Source organism: Mastigoproctus giganteus, chromosome 11 (assembly GCF_048544385.1).
Source record: "Mastigoproctus giganteus isolate SK-2022 chromosome 11, ASM4854438v1, whole genome shotgun sequence".
Classification (NCBI taxonomy): domain Eukaryota; kingdom Metazoa; phylum Arthropoda; class Arachnida; order Uropygi; family Thelyphonidae; genus Mastigoproctus; species Mastigoproctus giganteus.
Window position 1 is genome coordinate 3,491,786 of NC_143585.1, and position 23,835 is coordinate 3,515,620.

Here is a 23,835-nt window from a genome sequence, read left to right on the forward strand (position 1 = left end):
TTGGAAAGAGCACCCCTTTGTTACTCTCATTAATCTCAATGCTTGTACTTGTACTCTGTACTTGTTCCAGCAACTCTACATCCTTTCCAAAAATGAAGCCTTCAGATCTGAATCTAGTACTGAAGGTGTCACCTGACCATTGCCTCATACACAGGACTAACAACCTCCTTATCTCTGCTAGAAAAATTCCTTTATATCATTGGAAAGTCCCCATGAGCTGCTCTGGCAGCCGGTCAGCACTACTCAGAAAACTTCATATCTGGCTGCACAGATAGCCCCAGGTATTTTTCATTCTTCACTATCCCCTGCGTTGCACCAACCACATAGTGCTTCACTCTAGGATTACTGCTAGCCATATGCTGTACTTTGCATTTGTCAGTGTTAAGCTTCAGTTGCCACCTCTCAGCCCATCAGCCGATTTATCTAGAAAGTACGCTGCAATAGCGTACTGTCATTACCAACACTGCAACATTCGTATTTTCTGCAAACATTTGAACATTAAGCCTGATCTACCTTCATCAATATCATTGATAAATACAGAAAACGACAATGTAGATCTATTGGAACGAGAACAGAGAAGCAAGCAACAAGATAAGTGAACGGAACAAAGGGTTGCTCTTATGAAGAAAGGCTTAGGATTTGCAAATTACAGTGTCTGGAGACTAGGAACCTGTGAGGTGATCTGATTGAGATGGATAAAGCCTTGAATGGTTTGAGCATGCTCAATGCTGATGGCATTCTTCCTCTTGCTCAGAATAATCGCCTGCGAGGGCATAAATCCAAATTGAGGAAAGACAGTTGAATTGTAGGATAGATGTGCGGACGTTTGCCTTTAGCAGCGAGTGGTTGATTGCTGGAACAAACCCATCTGTTGTAGAAGTTGATAGCTTATATAGATTCAAGGCAGAACTAGACAAACAATTGGAGAGAGTGGATGTGTGTGTGTGTGTGAGTTTTTTTTTTTTTTGGATGATGCTATATAAGCATGCTTTCTTGCATCATGTGCCCATGCTAATGCTAATGCTAAAAACATCAAAAACTGGAGGACTCCACTAATAACATTAGTCTATGTCCACTGATTACCACTCTCTATCAAACATCCCTTTTTCCATAGCAGCAACTTTGCTTTAAAGCCATACAGCTCCAATTCTGGTCCGTAAGGTTGTCACAGACATTCTCCCAGATAGGCCAGACAAGCTGTACTTGCTACCTGGGAGTCTGAAACGCTGATGGAACTGATATTCGGGTGACACTCAAGTCAAGTGGACCAATTTCGGCTAAGTCCGGACGGTCTGGGACAGCCAAATCCTCTGCTTGCACCTGCACGAAGGAGGGATTTTAGTAATCCTGGGTATAACCTCCATGCACAAGTACATGATGGGTGACCACCCAGGTGTAACCCAACGTAAGCAGGGGTCGAAGTGTGGCGCCCATTCCATATGGAGGAATGCCACCCCTCTATGTTAACAGGCAGTACTAGGTGGTAGATGACTCGCATCAACCGGTGCAATACCACTATTTTGCTTATTGGAGGCTTGAAGTGGTGGAACCCTTGTTTAGTCTCTAGAGCTAAGTTCCGGTCAACCCTTTCCTATCTCTTCATTCATGCAGTATGATTGATGACTTTTGAGGTTATAATGAACATCGTGGTGAGAACCCCTATTCTTTATATTTCGAGGGTACAACTCTAAAACGGTGTTCGCAGGCTGGCCGCTAGTCAGTACACCGGACCGAACCTATTGGTAACCAGAGGCGGATTTAACGGCGGGCGCACCGGGTGTGCGCCCTGGGCCCCGACTTCTGAAGGGCCCACGCAAAACCCTAACTTTATACGCCAAACCCCAACAAATTATTTGAATTAATATGTCCAACTATTAGTTCAAAACTTTGTGATTATTATTATGCTATTATTAATTATATTATACATATATTGTATTCAAATTTTATTGGAAATAAAACATTAATAGTACATATGCTATTATTAATTATATTATACATATATTGTATTCAAATTTTATTGGAAATAAAACATTAATAGTACATAATATTTTTTATTTATTTAAAAAAAAGGTTAACATTTATTTTTATTTTACCTATCTCTCTCTTTTTTTTAAGGAGCCCAATATTTTCTTCTGCGCCCGGGGGCTCAACAGACCTTAATCCGCTACTGTTGGCAACTCTCTAGGAGGCTTCCGGATCAGCTAGTGTATAATCTTGCTACCTCTACTCTGCCAGAGAGTGACTGGAGGGAGTCAGAGTAGTGTGAATGAGGGGAGTATTGTTGAGGCCACCTTATGTCAAGGATCTGGGTATATTCTTACCACGTGTACGCGATATCCAAAAATTTCATTACTTCATACAGCATGTCCCACCCACTTTTTCTTACTATTGAATACACCATGAATTGTCAAACTAATAGAGCAAGCTTATCTGCGGAAAGATCTAAACCTCCTGAGCACTTCCTAATTCATTTCACAAATATACGTGGTCTCAAATCTAATCTCAACGATGTCCATTTCCACTTGCAGTCTGCCATACCCTATGTACTTTTTCTGACAGAATCTCAGTTATCGGTTGATTCAACTACTGCTCATCTCAGATGCCCAAATTATTCGCTGTATGATTCCTTTCGCCTCAAAGGTAGTACTTTTCTGTTGTCTCTATCGTTCTCCCAACTCCATTAATCACTTGGAGCTCTTTGACTTCCCCTCTTTGCAACTTGATTTTCTCCAGTCCAACTTTCCCAACAGTGAGATAATTTTCCTTGGCGATTTTAATGTTCAAAACTACAGCTGGCTTCCGTTTTCTAGTCACACCGACCCAGCTGGTCGAGATGCGAAGGCTTTCGTAATTTATTAATGACCTCGCACAGATCGTTCATTTACCTACAAGAATACCGGACAATCCTAATCATACAGCCAACATGCTTGATCTTTTTCTCACAAACAACCTTTCGAAGAACAAGTTCGAAGTTACAGGTCCTTTAGGCACCTCAGATCACAACTTGGTGATTGTCTCTTCTCCAATGGAGCCTTTATCTTATCGCTATTCGGAACCTCGTGTTGTTCGGAATTACAAGAATGCAAAATGGGATGACCTGCGAGACTTCTTTTCTTCTTTTCCTTGGTCGGATTACTGTTTCAAAACTTGTGATGTCAACGTTTGCTCAGATCGTGTGAGTGAAATTATTCTTGCAGGAATGGAATTCTTTATACCACACTCCACTTTAAAATCTCATCCTTTATCTAAACCTTGGTTTTCCAATAAATGTGCTAAGGCTGTTCAAGAGAAGAATGTTGCATATCGTAATTGGCTTGTTTCTAATTCTTCAGTTTCATTTTCTGCCTACACCAAAGCTCACAGCAATTGTAAAGCAGTTATTAACCAGTCCAAACTAGAGTTTGAACAGGCTAAGAGTAGAAAACTTGCTTCTTGCCCTAATGGTAGCCGAGCATTCTGGTCTCTTGCCAAAGCTATTGGGCGAAAATTTTGTCCACATCTGCTCCCACCTCTGTCCCAACCAGATGATTCTGTTGTCACTTCAGCCAAGGATAAAGTTGACCTGCTAGCATCCCATTTTTCTTCCAACTCATGTATTAATTTTGACGAATCTTGATGCTAAAAAAGCACCAGGTCCCGATGGGATTGCTCCAATTTTTCTTAAAATCTGTGCTTCTGACCTTACTCCTATTCTTTGCCGCCTTTTTTCACTTCCTTATTCCAAAGGTGTTTTTCCTTCTGCTTGGAAATTTGCTGTTATCCAGCCAGTTCCTAAAAAGGGTAACAAATCCATGCCATCCAATTATCGTCCCATTGCAATTACTTCTACTCTTTCTAAAGTTTTTTTTTTTTTTTTTTATGAGAACCCCAAACACGAGAGGTATTAGAACCTATAGAACTTAGTACCGTGCTTGGGTTGGAGGTTAAGAAGACAAAAGAAGATATTTGTTGACATTGGACTTGAACTTCTGTAGATTGTAATTTTCAGGAAATACGTATGAAGGAAGGTTGTTCCAGAAAACGGCAGTTGAATGAATAAATGAGGAAGATGAAAAGTTGGTTCTGTGGGTTTGAAGTTGGACAGTAAATGGATGTTGGCTGGTGGCTGCACGTGTTCGGACTGTTTTGAAAGAGAGAGCGGGAATTATAGAAGCCAATTCAGAAGAACCGTGCCCATGTAAATATCTGTAGAAGAGGCATGCAGCAGAAACAGTACGTCTATGAGAAAGCGAGTGGAGAGACTCTGTTAGAGATGAATCATTAATTAACCTAACTGCCCTCTTCTGAATGGAATCAAGAAGCCTGAGAGAGGTTTTGGGGGCACCACCCCAAATGTGGGAACAATATTCCATGGCAGGGCGGATTTGCGATTTATACAGAGTGAGCAGCTATTTGGAAGAAAAGTAACGCCGAGAGCGAAAGAGAAAACCAAGTTTTTTAGATGCAGAGGAAGCAATATTTGTAATGTGCTTGTGCCAAGAGAGATTAGAAGTCAGGGTAATCCCCAAAAGAGATATATCCTTTTGCCTAGAAATTGGAGTGTCACTAAAGATAAGCATAGGAGCAGAAGAATCCTTTTTGCGAGATATAAGACAAGACTGAGTTTTAGAAGGGTTGAAATCAACTAAGTTGTCTTTGCCCCACTGGAGAATTACCTGAAGATCGGCATTTAAGGAATTGGTAGCAGGTTTTCGAGAAGTTGAAGCTGATTGAGCAGGGCAAAGTTTCTCAAAATGGAAAGTTGAATGCAAAGTGCTATCATCGGCAAAACTATGGATAGGATTTCCAGTCAATGGAAGAAGGTCATTGATATACAAGAGGAAAAGAGTGGGGAAAGAACTGAACCTTGGGGGACACCGGCATTAGTGGAGAAGTTAGAATACAGAGAGCCATCTACCATCACCCTCAGTGAGCGATCAGAGAGAAAACTGGATAACCAATTACTAAAAACAGTTGGTAAACCATAAGATGGAAGCTTCTTTAGAAGACCTTTATGCCAAACACGATCGAAAGCCTTTGAGATGTCAAGAGCAACTACTTGTGTTTCACCGAACCTTTCCATTGAAGTAGTCCATAAATGGGTAACATAAGCCAGGATATCATAAGTGGATCGACACTGGCGGAATCCATACTGGTGATCGTTGATCAGACGGAAGATTTCTAGGTAGTTTAAGAGGTGGCGGTTAATTGATTTCTCCATTACTTTAGAAAAGAGTAGAAGTAATTGCAATGAGACGATAATTGGATGGAAGGGATTTGTCACCCTTTTTAGGAACTGGCTGGATATGAGCAAATTTCCAAGCAGAAGGAAAAACACCTTTGGAATAAGAAAGTGAAAAAAGGCGGCAAAGAATAGGAGTAAGTTCAGGAGCACAGATTTTGAGAACAAATGGAGAAATACCATCAGGACCTGGAGCTTTCTTAGCATCAAGATTCATCAAAATCCTTCTGATATCCTTTTGACGGAAGACCACAGGAGGCATTGAATGGACCGTGTTGGGAATGGTGGGAGGTGTTTTACCAAGATCATTAATACATGAGCTGGAAGAAAAATGGGATGCTAGCAGGTCAGCTTTATCCTTGGCTGAAGTGACAGCAGAACCATCTGGTTTGGACAAAGGTGGAAGCAGAGATGGGCAAAAGTTGCGGCCAATAGCTTTGGCAAGAGACCAGAATGCTCGGCTACCATTAGGGCAAGAAGCAAGTTTTCTACTCTTAGCCTGTTCAAACTCTAGTTTGGACTGATTAATAACTGCTTTACAATTGTTGCGAGCTTTGGTGTAGGCGAAAATGAAGCTGAAGAATTAGAAACAAGCCAATTACGATATGCAACATTCTTCTCTTGAACAGCCTTAGCACATTTATTGGAAAACCAAGGTTTAGATAAAGGACGAGATTTTAAAGTGGAGTGTGGGATAAAGGATTCCATTCCTGCAAGAATAATTTCACTGACACGATCTGAGCAAACGTTGACATCAGAACTTTTGAAACAGTAATCCGACCAAGGAAAAGAAGAAAAGAAGTCTCGCAGGTCATCCCATTTTGCATTCTTGTAATGCCAAACAACACGAGGTTGGGAATAGCCATGAGATAAAGGTTCCATTGGAGAAGAGACAATCACCAAGTTGTGATCTGAAGTGCCTAAAGGACCTCTCACTTCGACCGTGTATTTAGAAGGGTTGTTTGTGAGAAAACGATCAAGCGTATTGGCTGTATGATTCGGATTGTCCGGTATTCTTGTAGGTAAATGAACAATCTGTGCTAGGTCATTAGTAATTGCAAAAGCCTCAGCATCACGACCTGCTGGGTCGGTGTGACTAGAAAACGGAAGCCAGCTGGAGTTGTGAACATTAAAATCACCAAGGAAAGTTACTTCACTGTTAGGAAAGTTGGACTGGAGAAAGTCAAGTTGCAACGAGAGGAAGTCAAAGAGCTCCAAGTGATTAGTGGAGTTGGGAGAACGGTAGAGACAACAGATGAATTTGACACAATGAGGTAGAGAGATTTTAAGCCAGAGAAGATCAAAGAGAGGAGATTCCAAATTGCCAAGTCTCTGACAGGGAATATCAGAACGGACATATGCACAAGTACCACCTTTGAGGCGAAAGGAATCATACAGCGAATAATTTGGGCATCTGAGATGAGCAGTAGTTGAATCAACCGATATCTGAGATTCTGTCAGAAAAAGTACATGGGGTTTGGCAGACTGCAAGTGGAAATGGACATCGTTGAGATTAGAATTGAGACCACGTATATTTGTGAAATGAATTAGGAAATCCTTGGGAGGTTTAGATCTTTTCGCAGATAAGCTTGTTCTATTAGTTTGACAATTCATGGTGTATTCAATAGTAAGAAAAAGTGGGTGGGACATGCTGTATGAAGTAATGAAATTTTTGGATATGGCGTACATGTGGTAAGAATATACCCAGATCCTTGACATAACGTGGCCTCGACAATGCTCCCCGCATACACACTACTCGGACTCCCTCCAGTCACTATCTGGCAGAGTAGAGGTAGCAAGATTATACACTAGCTGATCCGGAAGCCTCCTAGAGAGTTACCAATAGGTTCGGTCCGGTGTAGTAACTAGCGGCCGGCCTGCGAAAACCGTTTTAGAGCTGTACCCTCGAAATGTAAGGAATATTGGATCTCGCCACGACGTTCATCATAACCTCAAAAGTCATCAATCATACTGCATGATGGAAGAGATAGGGAAGGGTTGACCGGAACTTAGCTCTAGAGACTAAACATGGGTTCCACCACTTCAAGCCTCCAATAAGCAAAGTGGTGGTATTTCACCGGTTGATGAGAGTCATCTACCACCTAGTACTGCCTGGTAACATAGAGGTGCGGCATTCCTCCATGTGGTGTGGGCGCCACACCTCGACCCCTGCTTACGTTGGTTCACACCTGGGTGGTCACCCTCCATGTGCTTGTGCATGGAGGTTATACCCAGGATTACTAACAGTCCCACCATCGTGAAGGTGCAAGCAGAGGATTTGGCTGTCACAGACCGTCCGGACTTCCCCGAAATTGGGTCCACGTGACTTGAGTGTCACCCGAATATCAGTTCCATCAGCGTTTTAGACTCCCAGGTAGCAAGTACAGCTTGTCTGGCATATCTGAGAGAATGTCTGTGACAACCTCAAGGACCAAGTAATGGAGAAATCAATTAACCGCCAAATCTTAAACTACTAGAAACCTTCCGTCTGATCAACGCCATAAACCACAATATCACCAGTGGATCGACACGGTCAGTGTCGATCCACTGGTGATATTCTAGTTTATGTTTCCCATTTATGGACTAATTCAATGGAAACGTTCGGTGAAATACAAGTAGTTGCTCATGACATCTCAAAGGCTTTCGATCGTGTTTGGCATAAACGTCTTCAAAACAAGCTTCCATCTTATGGTTTGCCAACTGTTTTTAGTAATTGGTTATCCAGTTTTCTCTCTGATCGCTCACTGAGTTTGATGGTAGATGGCTCTCTCTCTTCTAACCGATGATACCATTCTAATTTCCATTTTGGGATACCTTGCCCTGCTCAATCAGCTTCAACTACTCGAAAATCTGCTACCAATTCCCTAAATACCGATCTTCATGTAATTCTCCAATGAGGCAAAGACAACTTAGTTGATTTCAACCCTTCTAAAACTCAGTTTTGTTTCTTTTTTTTTTGTTTTGTTTTGTTTCTTTTTCAGTTTTGTTTCTTTTTCTCGCAAAAAAGGATTCTTCTGCTCCAATGCTTATCTTTAGTGACACTCCGATTTCTAGGCAAAATGATATATCTCTTTTGGGGATTGCCCTAACTTCTAATCTCTCTTGACACAAGCACATTACAATTATTGCTTCCTCTGCATCTAAAAAACTTGGTTTTCTCTTTCGCTCTCGGCATTACTTTTCTTCCAAACAGCTGTTCACTCTGTACAAATCGCAGGTTCCACTCTACCATGGAACCTTGTTCTCAAATCTCAGGTGGTGCCCCTCAAACCTCTCTCAGGCTTCTTGATTCCATTCAGAAGAGGGCAGTTAGGTTAATTAATGATTCATCTCTAACAGAGTCTCTCCACTAGCTGTGTCATAGACGTACTGTTTCTGCTGCATGCCTCTTCTACAGATACTTCCATGGGCACTGTTCTTCTGAATTGGCTTCTATAATTCCCGCTCCCTTTCAAAATAGTCCGAAGACGTGCCGCCACCATCCATTTACTGTTCAATTTGGGGCTCACATTCGGTGAGTATGGACTTGCCACACCCAGGGTCGTCAGCTGGATATCATAATTCTTCTCTTTCTTGGTGATTCCCTTCTCTCTCTCACTCTCTCTCTCTCTCTCTCTCTCTCTCTCTCTCTCTTAGGGTTACTCGGGAATTTTTTTTTTTTTAGCTGTGCAGTATAAGCCTCAAGCTTCCTTGCACCGTGTAGCTAATACTACTACTAATAATAATAACTTCAACTCACAAAACCAACATTTCATCTTCCTCGTTTATTCACTGAATTGCCGTTTTCTGGAACAACCTTCCTTCATACGTATTTCCTGAAAATTACAGTCTACAGAAGTTGAAGTCCAATGTCAAGAAATATCTTCTTTAGTCTTCTCAACCTCGAACCCAAGCATGGTACTAAGTACTATCGGTTCTAGTAAAGTATATGATATCAAAATATTTTTGGTATCCAGTTCTTTTTGTGACATCTTCATAGTATCCAATCAAATTGTTCAGAGAAATCTTCCCATTAACAAATCCATGCTGTGTCCGAATAAGTGTAGTTTTTTCAAGATGATCCTGCAATTCTTCTTTAACCAGTGACTCCATTATTTCCCCTGGAACAGAAGTTAAACTAACAGTTCTGTTATTACTTGTCCCACTCTTTGTCCCCCCTTTTTTGAATAGGGGATTTATTTGCACATCTCCCTTTCGTGGGGACCTCTTTTGAGTCGAAGGATTCTCTCAAAATTATGCTAATGGTTTGCTTACGTCTCTATATACTTCCTTAAAATGACGGGATAGAACCCATCCGCCCAAGATACCTTTCATATGTTTTATTTCAACAATTTCTCTTCCACTTTGCACTCAGTTATTACAAAATAATTAAGATCCCTGTTAGAGTTTGATAAGTATCTGACCACCGCTTCCATACAGAATTCCTTATGTGTGAAAGCAGAAGAAAATACTTCTTCAATTTGCCGGTACTCTGAGCAGGATAATCAACCATTCAACCATCGATATCAAGTGGACCAACGTAATTAATCCTCCTGGCGTTTATATAAGTGAAGAAATCTAAACTTTTTTTTTTTTTTTTTTGCATCCTTTGCCAAAGATTAATCATGAACTGCTCTCGCTTGCCTAAACTCCTTTGTGAATTGATGGACCTTTTTATGATGGTTTATAATGCTCTGAGAAGGGGGGTTAGTAAAATGAATGAAGGCGCAATTTTCATTGTTATTAAAAGATTTCAGAACTATGGATCAAAAATCATATGACAGGGGAAGAGTTTTGGACTTTATTGTAGTGCGTTTTCTTTTAGCGAACGTGTTGCTGATTACTGGAACAAGTTTCTTCCACAGGTCGTTAAGGCTGACAGTTTGACGAAATTTAAAGGTCAGTTGGATTGGTACCTGTGTGAGGAAGGAAGCTATAATTTGAATTTACATATCCAATTGTTTTTTTTTTTTTTTTCTGATTGACAGTGCAGCAAAAGCATGCGGCTTCCTTGCACTATATGGCTGTGCTAATACAAATACCATACTAGTACTAACAATCCACCTGCTCTCCTGATCTAGCATGAGCGGACTTCTTCCTTTTTCTCAAGGTGAAATGTTCCTTGAAAGCATTAGCATTAGAAGAGGCATATTAGCATTAGTATTAGTAGAGGCATATGATGCAAGAAAGCAAGCTTATTCAGCATCAGCCAAAAAAAAAAAAAAAAAAAACACCACTCCCATTTCACCCCTCCGTTCGCTCGAAATACCTGTCCAGTTGAGCCTTAAATTTGTTTACGCTATCAACTTCAACAACAAGGGATGGAAGTCGGTTCCACCAACCAACCACCCGCTGGCCAAAGGCAAATTTCCGCACATCTATCCGACATCCGTCCTTCCTCAATTTGAATTTATGCCCTCTGAGGTGATTATTCTGAGCAAGATGAAGAATCCCATTGGCATTGAGCATGCTCAAACCATTCAAAGCCTTATACACCTCTATCAGATCACCTCGCCGGTGCCTAGTCTCCAGACTCTGTAATTTGCAAAACTTAAGCCTTTCTTCGTAAGAGCACCCCTTTGTTCCATTCACTAATCTTGTTGCCCTTCTCTGTACCCGTTCCAGCAACTCTACATCCTTCTTAAAATGAGGCCTCCAGACCTGTATACAGTACTCAAGATGTGGCATAACCATTGCCTTATACAAGGGAATAATAACCTCCTTATCCCTGCTAGAAAAATTCCTGTATATCATTGACAAGACACCATGAGCTATTCTTGCAGCTCGTCTGCACTGCTCAGAGAACTTCATATCTGCTTGCACAATTACCCCCAGGTCCTTTTCATTCTCCACCACTGTCAGTGTAGTACCGGAGAGTTGATACGTTGCTCTGGGGTTACTGTTTCCCATATGTAGTACTTTACATTTGTCAATGTTAAACTTCATTTGCCACCTCTCAGCCCATCGGTTCAACCTTTCCAGATCCTGTTGCAGCAGCATAGCGTCAGTGGTGTCCTTAACAACCCTGCCAACCTTTGTATCATCTGCAAACTTGGACATTAAACTTGATATCCCTTCATCAATATCATTCATAAACACCGAAAACAACAACGGACCCAATACTGAACCCTGTGGAACTCCACTAATAACATTAGTCCACATTGAGCAGGGTACATTGATTACCACTCTCTGTCTTCTGCCACTGAACCATCCCCTTATCCATAGCAGCAATTTGCCTCCAATGCCACACTGCTCCAATTTGTTCAGCAGTCTTCCATGTGCAACAGTATCAAAAGCCTTTCTAAGATCCAAATATGTAATATCAAAGTTATTCCCTGCATCCAGTTCTTTTGTGACTACATCATAGTATCCAATCAAATTGGTCAGGCAAGACCTGCCCTTAACAAAACCATGCTGCGTCTGAGCTATAACTGAATTCTTGTCTAGATGATCCTGCAGTGCTTCTTTAACCAGTGCGTCCATTAATTTACCTGGAACAGAAGTTAAACTAACAGGTCTATAATTACTTGTGTCAGCCTTCGATCCTCCTTTGTGAATTGGGGTTACATTTGCACATCTCCAGTCTATGGGTACCTCCCCTGAATCCAAAGAAGTTCTCATAATTATGGCTAGGGGTTTGCTTACTTCCTTTGCTGCCTCCTTTAATATAACTGGATAGATCCCATGCACCCCAGGTGCCTTTTTATGTTTATCCTCAACAATCTCTCCTCCACTTTCCTCTCAGTTATTACAAAATCATCCAGCTCACTGCCAATGTTTACTTTACCTACATCATTCTCCTTCCTGAATAACTCCTCATGCGTGAATGTAGATGCAAAATACTCGTTTAGATTGTTAGCCACCTGAGCAGGATCCTCAACTGTTGAACCATCAATATCCAGTGGACCAATCTGATTTATCTCTTTGCTTCTTGAGTTTAAATAGGTAAAGAACTCTTTTCTGTTTTTCTTTGCATCCTTTGCCAAGGATTTTTCGTAGTCTGCCTTTGCCTGCCTAATTTCCTTTGTGACTTGGTTACAGACCAACTTATATCTATCATAGGCTTCCATGTCACCCATTAATTTGTATGTATCCCATGCATTTTTCTTCTCTGCCACATGTCTCATTAGTTCATCTGACAACCATTTAGGCCTAAACCTTGAACAATATTTCTTAGTTGATATGTAAAGCCTGGTAGCCTCCAAGATTAGTTCCTTTAATGCTTCCCATTTTGAGTTTGCTGTTGGTAACATCATCAGTTGGTCCCACTGTATAGTATTTAAATACTGTCTCAGACCATCATAGTCGCCTTTACGAAAACAAAAACCCTTCCCTTTACCTCTGATAGTAGTTACCTCCTTGAGTAAATCCCACTTCAACACACTGTGATCACTGCCACCTAGTGGTTCATTTATCTGTAGATTCTTAACGCATGAAGAATCACTACTGATAATGAGATCAAGAGTATTGCTCCCTCTTGTTGCCTCACGAACATGCTGATATAGAAAACAATCATCCAATAAATCCACAAAAGCCTTGCTAGTGTGCGAGTGACCAACCCACAAATTCCAGTCAAAATCTGGGAAATTAAAATCCCCCATTTTAAGACTCTCTGATTTACTGGCCCACTCTATTTCCCTGTACAATATCTTATTATACTCATCAGAGTCTTTAGGCCTATAGCACACTCCTACCTTCAATTTTGATTTCCCTATGCTTATGTCACACCAAACTGACTCGACACTGCCCTGTCCATCGATGTCGACTGGCTTCACTTCCTTGGACTTTATGTGTTTCTTAACTAATAGCATAACCCCTCCTCCCCTCCTGTCCTGTCTATCCTTTCTATACACATTGTATTCCCCAAATTCCAGTTCCGCATTCCTTATATCTGTGTGACACCACGTCTCTGATATCCCAACAATATATGATGCAAGAAAGAAAGCTATGCAATATCAGCCAAAAAAAAAACTACTCCCATTTCACCCCTCTGTTCATTCCAAATACCTGTCCAGCTAAGCCTTAAATTTATTTAGGCTATCAACTTCAACAACAACGGATACAACTCTGTTCCACCAACCAACTCCTCGCTGGTTTAAAGGCAAATTTCCGTATATTTATCCTACATCTGTCTTTCCTGAATTTGAATTTATGCCCTCTCAGGTGATTATTCTGAGCAAGAGGAAGAATCCCATCACATTTGAGCATGCTCAAACAATTTTATATACCTCTAGCATTAGCATTAGCATTAGTAGAGGCATATGATGCAAGAAAGCAAGCTTATTCAGCATCAGCCAAAAAAAAAAAAAAAAACAACCACTACTCCCATTTCACCCCTCAATTCGTTCGAAATACCTGTCCAGCTGAGCCTTAAATTTGTTTAGGCTGTCAACTTCAACAACAAGCGATGGAAGTCTATTCCACAAACCAACTGCCCGCTGGCTAAAGGCGAATTTCCGCACATCTTTCCGACATCCGTCCTTCCTCAATTTGAATTTATGCCCTCTCAGGTGATTATTCTGAGCAAGAGGAAGAATCCCATCGGCATTGAGCATGCTCAAGCCATTCAAAGCCTTGTACACCTCTATCAGATCACCTCGGCGATGCCTAGTGTCCAGGCTCTGTAATTTGCAAAGCTTAAGCCTTTCTTCGTAAGAGCAACCCTTTGTTCCATTCACTAATCTTGTTGCCTTCTCTGTACCATGAGGCGGGATTGTTGCACTCACTAGTAAGATGTATTCTCCTAGTTGGTGCATTTTTTTTTTTTTTTTCGCTGGCTTTTGGGTGTGGGCACCCCAGGAGCGGGACTGCTGGCACCCACCAGTCTTGCACCCTTACTGGTGGGTGCGGGATTTAGGTGCAATATGCACAGCCAGAGCTAATAGATCCAGGCATAGCTCCTCGTGCCAGGGATGGGCACCAGGTGGTAATTGCCCAATGGACTATCACCTGGTGACAGAGTAGCCTGTTTCACTTATAACACATTACACACACGTGTACACACACTTACACTAACAGGCCATTATGAGAATATGTTATATGATAAATTGGTGGAGATGGATGTATGTCCGGGTGCCACCCTTCGACAGTTAAATACATACATACATACATACATACATGCCCTTCTCTGTACTCGTTCCAGCAGCTCTACATCCTTCTTGAAATGAGGCCTCCAGACCTGTATACAGTACTCAAGGTGTGGCCTGACCAATGCCTTATACAAGGGAATAATCACATCCCTGTCCCTGCTAGAAAAATTCCTGTATATCATTGACAAGACACCATGAGCTACTCTTGCAGCTCGTCTGCACTGCTCAGAGAACTTCATATCTGCCTGCACAATTACCCCCAGGTCCTTTTCATTCTCTACCACTGTCAGCGTTGGCAAGGCTACGACTGCAGTAAACAGACGAATCCTGGATTCCACTCAACGCACGGTCCTGCTCTCCATCTCTCGTGCCTGCTGCACTGTGAGTACTCATGCCCTCCAGGTCCTGGTGGGGGCCCTCCCCCTCGACCTGGAGGTGGTGAGAAATGGAATGTTGTATCATCTGTCTAAGGGCGTGTCTCAGACCTGCTTGGGATTCGAGCTGAATCTTACCAACAACCAAAAATTTGAGAAGAGGAGACTTCAAGCACACATGCAGTGGGTGTGGCAGGACCGCTGGACAAATTCAACCAAGGGGGAAATCACCAGGAGATTCATCCCAGATGTTAGCAGAATCTATCCAAAATCCCCATTATGGTTTTCTCCAGGCTTGTATGCCACGTATTTGCTTACTGGCCATGGTTCAATAAAGGCAAAACTAACAACTTTGGCCTAGAAGAGGACTCAACATGCGCCTGTGGAGGAATTGAGGACTGGGATCACCTCATGCACGAGTGCCCCCTCTACGATGACCTCCGCTGCCAGCTTATCACAAAGTTGACTTATATACCAAAAGGCAAAGAAAACCACTTACTGGATACTAAGGAAGAGTATCAAGCTCTCACCAACTATGCACAGCAGCTTTTCTTGAGGAGAAGACAACTAATTGCAGCAACATGATAACCCTCTACTAAATGAACCCAGGGACCCTGATGGTACTGGAACCAGGCAGCTAAACTTAACCAGCATTACCATCATTGGTGTGAACTACTATACATTCTCCAAAATGTCACCCATCAAAGATAACTACCAAATAACTACCTTTGAATAGAGACAACCCACAAATTAAGACAATCTAAGAAAGACAAAAGGTTCTTATTCTTCTGGACTTGTCTCTCATGGATGTGACCAATAAGACAATCTCCTAGATAAAGACTGACAATGCCACCGGCATGCCATTGGATGTCAACTTCTTTTCTTGGCCAACTAGCATTCCGAACCATGTACCCTAACTTGGTTCACTTTAATACCCCCTCCCCTGGTAGGGAGAGGGAGGGGACGGGTTTCTGTCTCCTCCCCCTCCCTGCTACACCCTTTTTTTTTTTCTCCTGGTGGGGCCAGTCTCCACTGACCTTTCTGGGGTTGCCTTCCCTATCATCCCCATATTTCTATCTGTCCCCCCCCCTCCTCAGTCTTCACCCCTACTCTAACTAAATATGCATTTTATTCTATTTTATTTTTATTTTATTATAATTTTTTTTTATTTATTTATTATTATTATTATTATTACTTTTTTTTATTTTATTTATTTATTTATTTTTTATTTTTTTTATTTATTATTATTATTTTTTTATTTATTGATTTTTTTTATTATTATTATTTTTATTTATTTTTTTTATTTATTTATTTATTATTATTATTATTTTTTTATTTTTTATTTTTTATTTTATTTATTTATTTATTTTTTTTTTTTATTTTTATTTTTTTTTTTTTTTTTAGGCCCTTGCCACTGAAATCTTAGGAAATTAGGTGGCAGGGCCTGCCAGAGTAATTACTTCTAATGCGATCCCTCTATGCCTGACCTGCCTCCTCGGGGTTAAGTGTGGGCAACGGGGGGTCCCACTAGGGGCCCAACAGCTAAAAGGTCAGAGGAACAACACAACATGACACTACACAACATAAACATGTACCTTACACTTTTTAAAATCTCTGGCCTTCACAGTGTTCTGTGTTTCACAAACAGAGTACACAACACGGAGATGGGGGAAACCCCTTGGGCCGTTAGACAATGAACACTTTACACTTTACACTTTTGTCAGCGTAGTACCACAGAGTTGATACGTTGATCTGGGGTTACTGTTTCCCATATGTAGTACTTTACATTTGTCAATGTTAAACTTCATTTGCCATCTCTCAGCCCATCTGCTCAAACTTTCCAGATCCTGTTGCAGCAGCATAGTATCAGTAGTGTCCTTAACAACCCTGCCAACCTTTGTATCGTCTGCAAACTTGGACATTAAGCCTGATACACCATCATCAATATCATTTATAAATACAGAAAACAACAATGGACCCAACACTGAACCCTGAGGAACTCCACTAATAACATTAGTCCACGTTGAGCAGTGTCCATTGATTACCACTCTCTGTCTTCTGCCACTCAACCATCCCTTTATCCATAGCAGCAATTTGCCTCGAATGCCACACTTCTCCAATTTGTGCAGCAGTCTTCCATGCGCAACAGTATCAAAAGCCTTTCTAAGATCCAAATATATAACATCAAAGTTATTCCCTGCATCCAGTTCTTTTGTGACTACATCATAGTATCCAATCAAATTGGTCAGACAAAACCTGCCCTTAACAAACCCATGCTGTGTCTGAGCTATAACTGAATTCTTGTCCAGATGATCCTGCAGTGCTTCTTTAACCAGTGCCTCCATTAATTTTCCTGGAACCGAAGTTAAACTAACAGGTCTATAATTACTTGTGTCAGCCTTTGATCCTCCTTTGTGAATTGGGGTTACATTTGCACATCTCCAGTCCATGGGTACCTCCCCTGAGTCCAATGAAGCTCTCATATTTGAATTTATGCCCTCTCAGGTGATTATTCTGAGCAAGAGGAAGAATCCCATCACATTTGAGCATGCTCAAACAATTTTATATACCTCTATCAGATCATCTCACCGGTGCCTAGTCTCCAGACACTGTAATTTGCAAAACTTAAGCCTTTCTTCGTAAGAGCAACCCTTCGTTCCATTCACTAATCTTGTTGCCCTTCTCTGTACTCCTCCCAGCATCTCTACATCCTTCTTGAAATGAGACCTCCAGACCTGTATAGAATACTCAAGGACCATTGCCTTATACAAGTGAATAATCACCTCCTTATCCCTCTATAAAAAGTCCTGTATATCTTTGACAAGATACCATGAGCTACTCTTGCAGCCCATCTGCACTGCTCAGAAAACTCCATATCTGCCTGCACAATTACTCCCAGGTTCTTTTCATTCTCTACCACTGTCAGTGTAGTACAACAGAGTTGATACTTTGCTCTGGGGTTACTGTTTCCCATATGTAGTACTATACATTTGTAAATGTTAAGCTTCATTTGCCACCTCTCAGCCCATCTGCTCAACCTTTCCAGATCCTGTTGCAGCAGCATACTGTTAGTAGCATCCTTAACAACCCTGCCAACTTTTGTATTGTCTGCAAACTTGGACATTAAGCTTGATATACCATCATCAGTATCATTTATAAATACAGCAAACAACAATGGACCTAACACTGAACCCTAAGGGACTCCACTAATAACATTAGTCCACGATGAGCAGTGTCCATTGATTACTACTCCCTATCTTCTCCCCCTCAACCATCCCTTTTATCCATAGCAGCAATTTGCCTCCAATGCCACACTGCTCCAATTTGTGCTACAGTCTTCCAACGTGCAACAAAAGCCTTTCTAAGATCCAAATATATAATATCAAAGTTATTCCCTGCATCTAGTTCTTTTGTGACTGCATCATAGTATCCAATCAAGTTGGTCAGGCAAGACTTTCCTTTAACAAAACCATGCCGTGTCCGAGCTATAACTGAAGTCTTGTCTAGATGATCATGCAGTGCTTCTTTAAGCAGTGCCTCCATTAATTTTCTTGCAAAAGATAGAGGGTGTTGAGATTCAAAAGATTCAGGCTGTTGAGAATATAAATGAAATCTCAACCGCCGAACTGACGCCTTCACTTCAGAAACGTTTAGAACGGTGTGATGAGAGTATTAAATCAGATGGTGATTACTTTGAATTCTTTTTGAAATCGTTTTATTGCAACAGTTCGGGTATTTCGTTACTGCATCTTGTATGTCATTATCTGTAGTGAGTCACATCTTTGGTCTGTCTCCTCTTTGGAGTACACTTTGAGCAACCTGTTTTGGCCAACTTGTGTTGTCGTTCTTTATTGCTTAATCCTTTTGAATTGTAGCGAATAAACTCATATTATTTAAATATTCACATTATTAATAAAGAATAAAAAATAGCGAAAGCTCGAACACTAACTTTAAGGTAATTTTTTATTCACAAATTGCATATCGGTTGTAGTATGTAAAGTGGTTTCTGCTTAGACGAAAATTTCAAAGTAATTCAATTAATGCAAAAGAAGCTGAACAGGAAGTTAGTATGGGATCCAGGCAAAAGTGTCTTATTTTATTATTATTATGTGTGTACAGTATACGATTTCTGAGAGTGTTCACCTGTGTCTGAGAAATGAAGTTGGGTTCTAGGATATGATCTAATATTTGTACTCGTGCGCTTTCTTCGACCTTGTAAGCGTATTCTGATATTATGTGGTGGTGTAAAACAGTTTAGTTACGGAAACTGCCTTATTTGTAAAGATGCTTAATACGGGATATTTCATGAGAGATGGTTTAAAAATTTTCCTGCGTATTCCACTGAACCGGTTTCAGGCTTTTTCTAAGCGAGCAGTGTGCCTTTATAGGTATAAAAGATTAGGGTCAGTATTTAACCGAAACTTTTTCTTTGCAAAAAAAAAAAGAAAAAAAAAAAGAAAAGTTTTTCAAAGTCTTTAGTGTCATTATTATACTTACCTGATTACAACAGCTTACATTTCACGTCTAACTAGTTTGGAGTTTAATGTAATTGAACACGCCGGCATTTCTTTCAATTCGAGCCATTCCTCCAATTAAATGTTGAGAAAAGAGGCGTTAATTTTTGTCGTAGTACAAGCATTTGACCACATGTGATCGAGTTTGAGTTTCTGGAGCCAAGGCAGTGAATCCGACCCACTCGTCTTGAACAGGACATGGAGGAAACGGAAATAAGCTCCCATATAAAAAAGTGCTAGGCCCAGTGTTTTCTGTATTTATGGATGATGTTGATGAACATATATTAAGCGTAATTTCTGATTTTGTAGATGCTAAAAAGGTTGGGAGGATTGTTAATGGTGCCAAGGTAAGCTACTGCAACAAGATATAAAAAAAATTATGGGCTGAGAAGTGTGGTGAGTAGTAATCCCAGATTAACTTGCCAGCTGTGCAGTACCACACTCAGGGCAGTGGAGAATGAAGAACACCTGGGGTAATGTGCAGTCAGATATGAAGTTTTCTGAGCAGTGCAGACATGCTGCAAGAGTAGCTAATGGTGTCTTGTAAATGATATATAAGAATTTTACTAACAGGGATAAGGAGGTGATTATCCTCTTGTATAAGGTGACAGGCCACACCATGAGGACTCATCACAGTCTGGAGGCCTCATTTTAGGAAAGATGTTGAGCTACTAGAATGAGTACAGAGAAGGGCAATGAGATTAGTGAGTGGAACAAAGGGTTGTTGTTACCAAGATAGACTTAAGTTCTGCAAGTTGCAGCATCTGGAGACTAGGCACCTGCAAAGTGAGGTGATCTGATTGAGGTATATAAACTCTTGAATGGTTTGAGCAAGCTCAATGCTGATGGGATTCTTTCGCATGCTCAGATTCCACACCTGAGTGGGCATAAATTCAAATTGAGGAAAGACAGTTGTAGAATAGATGTGCAGAAATTTGCCTTTAGCCAGTGGGTGGTTGATTGCTGGAATAAACTTCCATTTGAAGTGAATGGATTGGTGAAACGGAAAGTGTTTTTTTTAGGTTGTAAGTTTGCTATCTTGCATCATATGACTCCACTAAAGCTAAGTGATTATCCCTTTGTATATTTTGTATAAGGGATAATTGCCTCCTTATTGAGTACTACATAACAGTCTAGAAGCCTCATTTTATGAAGGATGTGGATCTGTTGGAATAGGTGCAGAGAAGAGCAACAAGGTTAATGAGATGTATTAAAGAATGCTCTTATCTAGAAAGTCTTCAGTTTTTCAAATTGCACCTTCATTTAAAGCTTTGGACAACTGAATGGCGATGGCAGCCTTTTTCTTGTTGACACTGCACATAAGGGAGATGGAAAGGGTTTTTTTTAGGTTGGATAGTCAATGGGTAGTTGATTGTTGGATTAAATTTCCATCTGGTGTTTTAGAAATGTTTGGTTTGAATAAATTCCAGGTGTAACTAGATAAACTATTAGAGGGAATGAAGGTGATATGGCAAGTGTGTGTTTTTTTGTTGATGCTGTATAAACTGCCTTTCTTGCATCATTTAATAATACTAAGGTCCCTTTTTATCCTTGGAGAATTTAGTGGACTCATCACTACTCTCTTACTGACTTGTTTTTAACTCACTTTACAAATGAAAATCCCTCCTGCATGCTTCTAGAGATATTTTCAAAGCTTATTTATTTTGAATTTTATTTCAAGTGTGTTACAAAAAAACAAAATATATATGTCAACATATACTATACATTCAAATTGAGGAAGGCTAGTTGCAGGATAGATGTGCAGAATTACTTTTTTCAGCCAGCAAGTGGTGATTGTTGGAACAAATTTCCATCTGTTGTTGTGGAAGTGGGTAGTTTGAATAAAGTGAAAGCAGAACTAGACAAACTATTGTAGATGATGTACGAAGGAAGTTGTTGTAGGAAGTTTTTTTTTTTTTTTTTTTTTGGTTGATGCTTTATAAGCTTGCTTTCTTACACCATTTAGTATTATTGTATATGTACAGCACAAGGAAACCACAGGCTGTTACTTCACTGGCTAAAAAGAAAAAAGAGTGAAAAGAAAATACAAATTATGCACTTCCCACCTCACATAGGCAACTATCTAGTTGACCTTTGAATTTCTTAAATTGGTCAGCCTCAATTAGTTGCCGAGGCAAATTGTTCCAGAATCAACAACTCACTTGCTATAAGGAAACTTCCTACAAACTAAATTAAACCTCTTCCACTGTAATTTGAATTTATATCCCATAGTTCTGGAATTCTTTATAACAGTGAAAATTCAACCTTCATTTTTTTTCCCTAATCCCTCTCATAGCCTTATGAACTTCAATCAGGTCCCCCCTAAGTTAATGGTCTCCAAACTTTTTTGGTCTCACACTTTTATTTTACTTAAAAGAACTAGCATGCACCCCAGAATAAAAAATAAAATTTATAAGCTTAATATATATATTTTTATTTATTTATTATTTACATGGAAGGCATTATATCTAAAATTACATTTATAAAATCACATATAATTTTAAAAGATCACAAATAAAAAAATACAAAATTAAATTGAAGTTTAAGTACAAAATGCATGTACTTGAACATGCATAATCAAATAAAGCCATGCAATCAAACAAATCCGCGTATTGAAGTATTAAAAAAAACATTTATTTATAATTTTTAATTTCGATTACGTTTTGAAAAACTAAAGTTTTCATAATTAATAAATATTGATTTATTGCAGATTATTTCACGCACCGCTCTTTGGAGACCACTGCTTTAAGGTGTCTGTTTTCCAAACTATGGTCCCATAATCTTTCCTTATACGGTTGCCCTTTTGCTAATCTTGCCATGGAAGTAGCCTTGTCCATCTTTGGGGCCCTTTCAAGAAACATACATATAATTTAGAAACATATTAAGAAAATGTTTCTTAATATGTTTATAAACAAATTAAGAAACATAACTAACCCCCTATAATTTTTTTAATTAATTTAGTCTTAAATAGATGTCAGATGAACTAATTAGACATGTAGCAGAGAAGAAAAATGCATGGGATGCATATAAATTAACAGGTGACACAGAAGTCTATGATAGATATAAGCTGGTCTGTAACCAAGTCACAAAGGAGGTTAGGCAAGAAAAGGCAGATTATGAGAAATCCTTGGCAAAGAAAAACAGAAAAGAGATCTTTACCTATGTAAACTCTAGAAGGAAAGGGATGAATCAGATTGGTCCACTGGATATTGATGGTTCAACTGTTGATGATACTGCCCAGGTGGCTAACAAACTAAACAGGTATTTTGTATCTACATGCACCCATGAGGAGTTATTCAGGGAGGGGAATGCCAGAGGTGAGCAGTAAGAATGCCAGAGGTGAGCTTCCTTACTCTGGCAGTAAGCTAGAGAATCTTGTAATAACTGAGAGCAAAGTGGAGGAGAAATTGTTGAAGATAAACATAAGTAAGGCACCTGGGGTGGATGGAATCTATCCAGTTATATTAAAGGAGGCAGCAAAGGAAGTAAGCAAACCCTTAGCCATAATTATGAAAGCTTCCTTTGACTCAAGGAAGTGCCCATTGACTGGAAATGTGCAAATGTGACCACAATCTACAAAGAAGGATCAAAGGGAGACAGGTAATTACAGACCTGTTAGTTTAACTTCTGTTCCAGGGAAATTAATGGAGGCACAGGTTAAGGAAGCATTGCAGGATCATCTAGATAAGACTTCAGTTATAGCTCGTACACAGCATGGGTTTGGGTTTGTTAAGAGGAAGTCTTGTCTGACCAATTTCATTGGATACTATGATGTAGTCACAAAGGAACTGGATGCAAAGAATAATTATGATATCATATATTTGGATCTTAGAAAGGCTTTTGATACTGTTTCATGTGGAAAACTGCTGCACAAATTGGAGCAGTGTGGCATTGGAGGCAAATTGCTGCTATGGATAAAGGGATGGTTGAGTGGGAGAAGACAGAGAGTGATAATCAATGGATACTGCTCGTTGTGGACTAATGTTATTTGTGGAGTCCCTCAGGATTCAGTGTTGGGTTCATTGTTCTTTTCTGTATTTATAAATGATATTGATGATGGTATATCAGGCGTAACGTCCAAGTTTGCAGACGATACGAAGGTTGTAAGGGTTGTTAATGACGCTAATAACAGTACACTGCTGCAACAGGATCTAAAAAGGTTCAGCAAATGGGATGAGAGGCAAATGAAGTTTAACATTGACAAATGTAAAGTACTATGTATGGGAAGCAGTAATCCCAGAGTAACGTATCAACTCTGTCTTACCACACTGACAGTGGTAAAGAAGGAAAAGGACCTGGGGGTAATTGTGCAGGCAGATATGAAGTTTTCTGAGCAGTGCAGATGGTCTGCAACAGTGGCTCATGGTGTCTTGTCAATGATACACAGGAATTTTTCTAGCAGGGATAAGGAGGTGATTATCTCCTTGTATAAGGCAATGGTCAGGCCACACCTTTAGTACTGTATACAAGTCTGGAGGCCCCATTTTAAGAAGGATGTAGAGCTGTTGGAACGAGTACAGAGAAGGGCAACAAAATTAATGAATGGAATAAAGGGTTGCTCTTACGAAGAAAAACTTAAGTTTTGCAAATTACAGTCAGGAGACTAGGTACCTGCCAGGTAATCTGTTTGAGGTGTATAAGACTTGAATGGTTTGAGT

General features: G+C 40.1%; 1 protein-coding gene across 2 annotated transcripts in view; it reads left to right on the top strand.

Moving 5' to 3' along the window:
- Positions 1-18,843: 18,843 nt before the first annotated feature.
- muc (dihydrolipoamide S-acetyltransferase muc) overlaps positions 18,844-23,835 on the top strand; it is a 210,016-nt gene continuing 205,024 nt past the window's right edge. For both annotated transcript variants that reach the window (XR_016547649.1, XM_090385408.1), the window contains exon 1: positions 18,844-19,066. Coding sequence is in view for 1 of the 2 variants with exons in the window: in XM_090385408.1 (XP_090241534.1) it covers positions 18,948-19,066 (119 nt within the window). In the remaining variant the exon portion in view is untranslated. The remainder of the gene's footprint in view (positions 19,067-23,835) is intronic.